The 11,079-nt window shown below is 48.8% G+C and overlaps 1 protein-coding gene across 1 annotated transcript; it reads right to left on the bottom strand.

The window, feature by feature from the left end:
• Nucleotides 1-7,889: 7,889 nt before the first annotated feature.
• Nucleotides 7,890-9,513, bottom strand: LOC123111027 (transcription factor PCF3; the record flags this gene model as incomplete). Its single annotated transcript, XM_044531692.1, is given in 1 exon segment — nucleotides 7,890-9,513. A coding segment is annotated over 1 exon segment (1,203 nt), but the record flags the coding sequence as incomplete, so codon positions are not given.
• Between the last annotated feature and the right edge of the window lie 1,566 nt (nucleotides 9,514-11,079).

The following is an 11,079-nucleotide window of genomic DNA, read 5'->3' on the forward strand; positions in this document are numbered from 1 at the left end:
GCTCAAGACGTAGCATGGCGCCATTTTTCCTAAAGCAATATGAGCAAAGGATTAACGATCCACTTCACAGGAAAGAAAAACAGTAGCATGTGATATTTTTGGTTCTTCCGCGAGAAGCAATCTGATGGACATATATAATTCTAAGATCTAGTAACATATTAGATGACAAGGTACCACCTACATTTTGCCAAAAAATAACTTATTACAAAAAAACAAAAGCATCTACCTATCCATGTACAGAAAAAATAACAATAAAATGGATCATACTAAATCAACTAGCCTACTAAATCAACTAAATCAAAATGTTCTTAATCAACTAAATCAACTAGCCTACTAAATCAACTAAATCATATCAACTAAATCAAAATGTTGCATATGAACTAGCCTACTAAATCAAAATGTAGCAGGGAGGAGGGAGAAGGAGGGGTGACTCGAGGAGGGAGAAGAGAGTAGGACGAAGGAGGAAGGTGGAGCGAGGAGGGGTCGGCCGACGGCCAGTGGAGGGAGGACGGAGGAGGAAGGCGGAGCGAGGAGGGGCCGGCCAGTGGCCAGTGGATGGAGGATGGAGGAGGAGGCCGGTACTGAGTCCAGCAAGGAGGAGGAGGTGGCGGCGGCACAGAGGGAGGAGGGGCAACGGGGGAGGACCGGCGCGGGGGGTTGAGGGGGAGATCCAGTGAGTGTGTGAGTGTGAGTGGATCGGATAGAGGAGAGGAGGGTGGGAGATGGAATGGCTTAGAAGTAGCGCGCTATAGAGAAAGGCTCTACTGCTAAACTACCTAGCAGTAGCGCCTTTCACAAAGAGAGCACTACTGCTATGTGTCAGCATGTAAAAATAGACTTCAAAAATACATTGATCATCAACGATCTTTTTGTGTACAATCTGATTTGTCAATATGAGTCCTCATCGGTTTAGGAACCGGTGAAGACTCATATTGCGGCCACAAATTCTACACATAGAGTTCAATGAAGACCAAGTGCTTGTCAAAGTTTGAGAAGTAACATATTTAAGGTGGTAGAAACTCCCTTCACGGAGCGAGGTGGGACTAAAATTTTGTAGTAAACTTAGCAGTAGCGCTTATTGGTGAAATGCGCTGCAACTATGATCCGTGGCAGTAGCGCTCTTCGTGATAACGCGTTGCTGCTAGAACTAGCCACGCGGCGGCCTCGTGCGAATTATAGCAGTAGTGCTTCTTAGAGCGGGTGCGCTATTGCTATATTTATTTCAGCAGCGAGTTATGTCTGTGCGCGCTACTGCTACGTAGCAGCAACGCCTTATTTTAAAGTGCGCTGCTGGTAAGATTCTGTGTATAGGCTTTTCCCTAGTAGTGTCACCACGATGGCCTCCGGCTCGAGATTGTCCGGATAGGCAGAAGGTAGGGCTACCGGAGTCTCTAGCCTACCCCGATACAGAGGATCTAACAATGGTTTCAGAGCCATAAAGGCTAAGATCTTTGGTAGAAAAGGCTATACAGCAAAAGAAAAGTCCGTCCCCCCGTGCCCTAAAAGAACAAGAGGGGCAAAGGGAAAAGACATCGCATCGCTGCAAGGCCGTGTCATTCCTCTTGATTCGAACACGCATCGGCAAGCCGAGGCTTCCGGAAGAAGAACCACCGGAGGTGGCAATTGCTCGCTGGAAAAAAAAGGGGGTGGGTTAGCACCGCGGCCAAATCCCTCGACGGCGGCACGCTCGCTGCTAGGGAGGACGCGCGACCGGAGGAGGATGGCCACGGCCCAATCTGGCCGCTCTCCTCTTCCTCTCGCTGAAAAGGAAAGGGGGAGCCTCGATGCGCCTCGATGTCTCTGTCTCTCATGGAAACGGAGCGGGAAGAGGGAAGGTGCTGGCTCAAAGGGCGTCGCCCTGGATCGCCACTCCGCCCTAGCTAGCCGCGCCGGCATGGCTCGCGGGGCCAATACTGAGCGAGCGGCAAGAGCAGCGCGTAGATCGAGGGAAAAGAGGAGTAAAAGGTACTCGTGCGGCGCTGTGGCAACGTCGTCGCCGCCGGTCGCCGGGGCCCCAACCTGCCGCCACTCGGGCGCGGTCACGTGCGTCGAAGCAAGAGAGGCAGGGAGCGGCGTGCGTGGGAAAGAATGGCGCTAGGGTTCTGTTCGAGCGGCTGACCGAGCTGTTTTGTTCGGGCGAGATGAGCGGGTGGCCGTCGGATCTCCATGGATGGCTACGATGGAAACCCTAGCGAAGTAGCTGGGCCGAAGGGCCGAAAGTGGACGAGACCGGCGGCAGCGGCGCGTGCGCCGGCGTTGGGCTGAGGCCACAGCCGCGGGCGGCGCGCAGGCCAGGCCGTGGCCCGGCTTTCTCCGCTGCGGGCCGCGCGCGCTCGGCTCTGCTACAACTTATTTTGATATTTCAGAGAATAGAAAATTTTCAGAAAAGAAATGTTCATGAATTTTTATAAAGAAAATAATAAAAATTATGATTTTTTATTCGGTCAAATAAAAGTTTCTGTAAAGAGTAAAAGTTCATGAATTTTTTATTCATGTTTTTTCCTCTGCGTAAATAATTAGTAGTGCTCTTTTTATAATGAAAATAAAAGTTTAGAGAGAATTATGTTTTTTTAAGAGTATGTTAAAGTGATTATTAAAATGAATATGATTATGTTATTTTTTATGATCAACGTTATTAAATGTGCATTTATTTCTAATATTTTGCCCAACGATTATATAGATTTAATTGCATAGACAATTGGTGTAAACTGCAATATGTCACCTGGATCATGGGACATTGAAAAGACAATAGCAATGTGTGTCCAAGAAGAGGACAGACTCAAAGCCTCACATGGTGGTTCACTCAACTATGTGAAGGATAACAAGAAAAGGAATTACAAAGGTTCTCCTTCAAAGCCACATGGAAAAGCTCCCTATCAGCATCAACGTCAGCAAGAACCTTTCTTAGTGGACAAAGACACTTGTCTCCACTGCAAGCAGAAAGGGCATTACAAGAAATACTGCCCTTCTTGGCTGAAGTCAGTCATGGCAAAAAGAGGTAACAATATAGTTTCCTTTGTAAATGAATCCTTGTATACATAGTTTTCAAAATCCACTTGGTGGATTGACTCAGGAGCAACTGTTCATGTTGCAAATTCTTTACTAGGATTCCATTCGACATGGACTACGCAAAGAAGCGAAAGACGCATTGAAGTGGCAAACGGAGTTAAAGCAGAAGTTGAAGCTATCGGTGACATCTCCTTGGAGTTAGCTGATGGATTCAATCTTATACTTAGAGATGTTTTATTTGTTCCATCATGTCATAGAAACTTAGTTAGTGTTTCTTGTTTGGACAAAGATAATTCTGAATGATATTTTGTACATGGCAAGTGTGTCATATGGTTAAATAATGCTTATGTGGGTGATGCTTTACTACACGATGAGCTTTATTTGTTACCACTTTGTGAAAAAGTTTATTCTGTATGCATTGTGAAAGAACATGTTTCCACGTCGAATAAAGAACATTGCAAAGTTAGATACCAAAACAGTGAGTTGCCACTTCATTGGTTATCCAGACAGATCAAAGGGTTTTTGTTTCTACTGCCCAGACAGATATACAAAGTTTGTAGAAACAAGACATGCAGTCTTCTTAGAGGACGAAATGATGAGGGGGAGCTTGGTAGCTCAAAAAATTGATCTTGAGGAGAAGAGGGTGCATGCACCTAATCCGATGACTCAGGAGCCATTTTTCTCACTACCAGTTGCAACTCCACCCATGACAACTATGGGGATAGACCTGGAACCTGTCCGTCAGGAGCCGACTGAACCCGTTGTTGAGCATGAAAGGGAGGTGTAGCAGCAAATTTTAGAAGAAGTGGCAGAACTAGAGGCACAGAATGTGCCAGAAACTGAAGCTCTTAGAAGGTCTACAAGACCAAGAAAGTCAGCTATTTCTACTGACTTTAAAGTTTATAACACAGAAATGGTTCATATGGAAAAAGATCCCACCTCATATGAAGAATCCATGAGAAGCCCTCATTCATCGAAGTGGATGAAGGCAATGGAAGACGAGATGAAATCGATGCGTTCCAAAGATGTTTGGGACTTAGAGGAAATTCCTAAAGGAGCCAAGACAGTAGGCTACAAATGGTTCTACAAAACTAAGTATGACTCCAAAGGGAATGTAGAAAAGTATAAAGCAAGACTTGTGGCAAAAATATTTACACAAAGAGAAGGGACAGATTACAATGAGACATTTTCTCCAATCTCATGTAAGGATTCCTTCAGAATCATAATGCCATTAGTTGCTCATTTTGATTTAGAGTTGCATCAAATGGATGTAAAGACGGCATTTCTCAACGGAGATTTAAAGGAAAATATCTACATGAAACAACCCAAGGGTTCTATCATGGAAGGCAAGAAAAATATGGGATGCCGCCTGAAGAAATCCATTTATGGATTAAAGCAAGCCTCTAGACAGTGGTATTTAAAGTTTAATCAAACGATTAAAGTTTTGGATTCAAAGAAAATATTGAGGATAACTGCATTTATGCAAAGTTTAAAAATGGGAAATATATTTTCCTAATCTTGTATGTGGATGATATCCTGCTTGCTAGTAGTGATGTTAGTCTACTACAAGAAACAAAGAAGTTCTTATCCTCAAATTGTGACATAACAGATCTTGGTGAAGCATCATATGTTTGGGGCATAGAAATTCACCGAGATAGGAACAATGGAGTCTTAGGACTATCGCAGAAAGCATATTTAGAAAAGGTTCTTAAAAAGTATAATATGCATGCGAGTAAAGCCACACCTGCTCCTATAGTCAAGGGCGATAGTTTTGGGAAATTCCAATGTCCCAAGAACCAGTACGAGATCGATCAAATGAAAGCAGTACCATATGCTTCAGCTGTTGGCAGCTTACAGTATGCACAAGTGTGCACTCGCCCTGACTTATCATTTATCATCGGGGTACTCGGTAGATATCAAGAGAATCTAGGCATAGAGCACTAGAAGATGGTAAAGAAAGCATTGCGTTATGCGCAAGGCACGAAGGACTACATGCTAATATACATGAGAAGTGATTCCCTAGAGATAAAAGGGTATTCCGACGCAGATTTTGTGGGGGACACAGATGATAGAAAATCCACGTCAGGATACGTATTCACTCTCGCTGGGGGAGCTATTTCGTGGAAAAGCTCCAAACAGTCGATAGTTGCATCTTCCATGATGTATGCAGAATTTATAGCATGCTTCCAGGCCACAGGGCAGGCGATATGGCTAAAGAAATTTGTACCCGACTTGAAAGTGGTAGATTGTATTCACAAACCACTAAAATATGTCTAGATCCATCCCATTTTATCCATTTTGATGACAAGTATTTCTGGACGGAGGGAGTATAAGGTTAAAAGTAAAGTTGGGATCAAAGGGGAGAATGTTAGGTTGATCTCTCTCCCGTTCGAGCCCAACGGGTCAAACGGGCCCTTGCATCGCGCCCTGATTGGAGGCGCCCAACCAAACCATGGTTGGTGGGCCCCTGTGACCCGCGCTATATAAAAGGAGGTGGGGCCGGGGCACGACTTACGAGGTTAATCGCTGCCACAAACCCCACCAACACTCCCTACCGATCTAGGGTTAGCGTGGTGCCCACGGGAAGCACACTAGCGCCACCATCTTTCTGTCATCGCCGCCGTCACCATCTCACCACGATGGCCTCCGGCTCGAGCTCGTCTAGAGAGGCAGAAGGTAGGGCTACCGGAGTCTTTAGGGGCGTGTTTGGTTCAAGTTTCATACAGTAGTCGCATTGCATACACTTCTCAACCCAGCCTGGGTGAGCAAAAACGGCCCCAAATGCGTCATCTGCAAGTTGTTTGGTTGCCTGCATCGAGGGTCGCTGCATTAGGTAATACCCAAGTGCACTTTGTTTGGTTGCCTGCATTAGCCCAAGTGGCACATGAACATGGTGTTTGGTTGCCCGCATGGGGTGTGATTAAGAGCTAACACTTGCACTTAGCACACGGGATTAAGAGCTAGCAGAGGGAGGGGGAGAAGAAATGCAGTGTGCGCCGGACCATGGCGACTGCGGTGGATAGTGGCTGTGGCGCCATGTCCGACATGACGAGCATGGAGTCGTCGACGAGCGACTCCATCGGCGGCACGACGAGCGACACCGTCAACTAGCAATTGCAAGCAGCACCGACTTGGCTGCGAGCTGAGCAAGCAAACCAGGGCCGACCTCTCTCAATTGGTCGTTGCTCCCTCCAGCTTGCTCCCGTAGCTGCGCCCTGGGCCGTGACCGTCTTGATTCGCGCTGGTGATTGAGGCGGTCAAGCAGGGAGGTCGAGGGAGGGGTCGCCGGCCGCCTGCCATCCCGGACCGGAGCACAGCGCCGGCGAGAGAGACAAATGGGGGCGGGGACCAGGCCGTCCGCGCCAGCGGCGGCCCTGCTCGCCGTCGCCGCCTGCTGTGCGGCGCTCCTCGTTGCGGTCGCTGTAGCACCACCAGCCGCAGCAGCAGCACAAGCACATCAGGATCGTCAGTGCAGTAGACTGCTGCCCAAAAGGAGATGAAGCTACAATCATCGAAACCAAAAACTTACAACACGAATGTTGTGAGGAACTGGGAGATTAGGCTGCTGGTCAAAGGAAAACTCAAATGATCGATCGTGCGCGATGAATCTGACAAAATTCGTCAAGAACAGCTTCAAACGGGAAGACGAAATTAAGAACTTACAGCCGACGAAACTACGAACTGATCGTCCGAATGGAACCGTAGCATCGAGGTGCATCTTTTTCATGTAGAGCTTACCTCAAACCGAAGCACCATTGTGTAGATCAGAGGGGCATGGAAGAAAGGAGATTAGTGAGGAGCTTACTAGAGGTTGAAGAAGACACCACATAAACAGCTCGCATCCCTCTCGTTTCTCCTCGTGCAGGGGCTCACTCGCTGAGCTTCCGCTCGGCCTGGCTCCAGAGAAACTGTCGATTCCTGGGTTCCCAGTGAGCCAGGCTCAAAGGTGCTTTAAGCTTCGTGCTATGCAGGCCCAACCGTAAAACCACGCAACCAATCAGCCCATTCCCTTCCCGCGCGGGCCTGATTGGGCCTGCTGCAGGCAACCAAACACGCCCTAGCCTATCCCGATCCAGAGGATCTAACAAACATGACTATTATAGCAAACTGCAACCAAACACGGCTAGGAGTACAGAATCTGTGTCGAGACGGTTTACGTATATCGTTTGACTCCTCCTGATCCGCATCGGGATGCCTGACGGCGTAGTGGGAGTTGCATGTGACTTGTGGGCCATGGGCCATAATAAAATAAGAAATACATAAATTCGAGCTGGGCCTATAGGACTGGGGGTGCGCATCACGAGCGAACTTGGCGGTACTGATAACAAGATCACTGCTGCTCGCGATCACAATGTACAATGGTTCTATCTTAAGAGTGTCACGTAGGATAAATGATGAGGTGGGGAAGAGAGAAATCGTAAGATAAGGCTTGTCTTTTCTTATTTAAGAGAAGACAAGAGATGATCTCTTAGTATAATTTGTCTCACCATGTTTTTAGGAACAACTAATTATTAAAGATAAGGCTAAAAAATGACCCATAGTAGACATGTTTTTTTGTCATCTCGAATTTACATGCAAGACTTAAGATAAGACTATCTTATCAACCATTGTACGTGCCCTAACACTTTTAGGTGCATCTAGTGTTTTAATTATATTTAGAAAGTGACTAGCAGATGGCTACAAATGCTGTTACTACTTCTACAGATGAGAGAAAATATGTCTCTCCAGTTGGCTGCACATGCTAGAATTGGAGTCGCTACAAAAGCAGGATCATTGCCCCTCGACGCCCTCGTAGAACAGCATGAGGCACAAGCACATAAAAATACCTGGAATAAAATTGTGCTAGTGCAACTAGAGCACATGAAAACAATGGTGAAAGATAAAACAAGAATTGAAGTTGCAGCACAAATCAAGATGATCAACTGTACAAATAAAACTGGTTTCTTCCTCCTGGACCCTCCTGAGTCGGGACCCACTACCACTACCAATCATCGCACCCATCTAAACATGCCAATCATTCATCACGGATCAATCCATCCAACAAGGAAAATAAAATAAACAGACAAAAAAATACCACCAAAAATAACGAGACTAGCAAGAAGTCTTGATCTTGCATTCAGTTGCTTTCTTCCTTTCCATCATCCATTTCTGCAATCTTCTTCTTAACCCAGCAGTGAGCAGTCCAATGATGGCCTCAGCCAATCCCAGGAAAAGACACCAGGATTCGATCCTAGCCCACCCCACTAGCACGATTGCGATATGATCATGTTGGATTCAGAGTTTTTCATCATGCGAGCTTGCTTACTGTGAGCTGTTGTTGCCATGGCCTTCCTCTTCTCCGCCGCTGTCGTCGTCGCCGTCCTCTTCGCCTTCGTTGCCACCGCCGCTGCCGTCGCGCTGCTGCTCCATTTCCTGTTGCTGGTCTTGCTCCTGCTGCTGCTGCTGCTGCTGCTCTTCTTCCGTACCTCCGACGCCGCGGTCGTAAGCATTGAGCCCAGCAAGCATGCCGATGCTGGTGTCCGGCATGCCGCCCATCGCGCCGCCGCTGCTGGGGTAGTTCACCCTTGTTGACATGAACTGCAGCGGCGCCTGCACGGTGCTGCTCCCCCCACCGCCGCCGAAAGACCACATAGGCTGCTCGGTCGGCCGAGCCGTGGCAGCCTGGCTCGCGGACACGGGCAACATCCAGAACGCGCCTCCAGGCGCCGCGCTATTCGGCGCCACGGCCCACATTGCGGCGGGCGGCGCCACCTGCTGCTCGCGCGCCTTGGGCGCGTTAGGATCATGGCGCTCGTCGTCCTCCTTGAACAGGTCCTCTCGGTACCGCTTCCTCATGAACGAACCGGGACTGTTTGCGTCCTGGGGCGGCTCCTGCGGCGGCGGGAGCAGGTGGTTGTAACCTAGCATGGTGGACATGTCGTGCTGCGGGTGCGGCGACTGGTGGTGGTGGTGGTGGGGGTGGAGCGCGAGGGCGGGGAATGGCGCGGGGCGGGTGGTGCCGGAGGCCGCGCGACTGATGTTGAGGGAGGAGAAGTTGGCCGGGATGGTGCCGGTACCGGTGGCGGCGAGGATGGCTGGCTCCGCCTGCTGCAGCAGCCACTCGATGGTCTCGCCGTCGGACTTGTGGCCGAGCTCCCGCGTAAGCTGGAATACCCGCGCCGCGCACAGAGCCGGCATCCGTATCCTCCTTCCCCGGCCATCCACCTTGGTGTGCCGGTCCTTGGATGGCCGCTTCGCCAGTGCGCCGGCCGATGGAGTCACTGGCGCGACCGCCTTCTTTTCCGCCGAGGAAGCCGGGGCCTGGTCGGTGACGACGGGGGTTATGGCGAGCGACCCAATGAACCGCTGTGGCTGCGGCTGCTGCTGCACGTTGTTGGGCTCCGCTGGGCCAGCGTAGTAGAATGGGTGGTGCGGATGGTGGTCGCTGCCGCCGCCACGGCTTCCGCTCGTTCCCCCGGCGCTCCCCCCGCCGCTGTTGCTGCTCGACGGCGCTCCGCCCCCGCCCCCGCCCCCGCCTCCACTTCCGCCCCCACCGCTGCCGCCGCCATGGTCCATGCGCGTCCAACACTTGTTGCCAAGAACCCTCCCTCCCTTCCCCTTCCTCCCGAGAAGGAGGAAATGAAAAGGCGGCTCCTTTGGCCTGGCCGGTGGTCCGCGCGCACGCGCTCGGGTAGTCACCGGAGTTAGGGTTGAAGAGGGAGAGGAGCACGTGCCGGGCACGCAGGGTGGGGCGGGGTGGTGGCCGGGTGGGGTTGGGAGGAGGCGCAGGGGAGCGGGGGGCGGAGGAGGGGAGAGAAGGATGGATGGAGACAGACACACAGACAGGGAGCGGGAGACGGGAGGGGTGGGGTTTCCCTTGGGTATTGTTTATGGCCCTTTTCCATGACTAGTAGAATGCCGTGGGTTGCCACGGGCCAACAAATGAAATTGTGTAAACAATGCTCATTTTCCTTCCCAGAAACGAGCATATTGCACGCAATGTTCAACCACAACACAAATGCAAGCATATTCTTCTCTCTATTCTTACAAACATGACACACCCCTCTAGCCGCCCTTTCCCATTAAACTTGCCGTTCATCACCTTCTCTGTCCATACATCATTCACCCTCTTAATTTATTGCCCCTTAATTTTGCATGTAGCTTCCATGTCATTGTTTCGTTGTCTCGGACGGTAAAAAAAACCCTACCACGTCACCTTCTTCTAGATCTATTCCTAATCCAAGGAAGCTAAATCTAGTTGAAGACCGTGCGTTGCCCTGAAAAATAAAATTATCTATGAAAACACATATCATAATATCATTATATGGAGTTTGTACATCACATGCTTATGACTATGTTTCTCCAAGCATGCATTTCAATTTCCACCCTCACCAAAATATGTACTTACATGTGCTCCTTCAACCACACAAATACGTCTTATCCCCCCCCCCTCCATGAAATTCGCTTTGCATCATTGTGTTGCACATGTGATATTTAAAAACAAGGAAGCGAGTGGTGTCATCAGCATTAGTAATCTACATTTGGCACTCGGGAAGAAGGCACAATTGGCTTCTCTGACCAGATTTGATTCTATCTAGGTGTTACTCTTCTATATTGACGAGTTCCGTCTGTGAAGCGAATTCTAGGCTTCCTCCTGTTCAACACAGGTACCAAATTTGAGATGCAAAACTTTAAGATGTACATGATTTCTTGCACAAATCCTCTTGCCGAATCATGGAGCTTCAAATTTTCTGTGGACAAAATCATCCGAGTGCAGTGTATTGCAATGCTCGAGTAATAAACATATACAACAAACTTTTGAGTCTATGAATTTATGATAGTGAGGAGTATAAACTATGAAACATAGATTGGAATCTCATGAGGTCAGTACAACTTAAATGAAGTTCCTAAAGAATATAAGTTGAAGATTTCGTAACATATCAGTTGGTATTTCAATGATAGTTGGACCATAAAGTTTGCAAGCTAGTTTCCCTTCTAAGAAGGGCCAAATACATTCCTTATAAATAGCTGGAACTCTATGTCCTTAGTAAGTTTTCCGAAAAAAGCGACACTTGCACCATCATGGATGTC

The sequence above is a fragment of the Triticum aestivum genome, chromosome 5B (genome assembly GCF_018294505.1).
Source record: "Triticum aestivum cultivar Chinese Spring chromosome 5B, IWGSC CS RefSeq v2.1, whole genome shotgun sequence".
Classification (NCBI taxonomy): Eukaryota; Viridiplantae; Streptophyta; class Magnoliopsida; order Poales; family Poaceae; genus Triticum; species Triticum aestivum.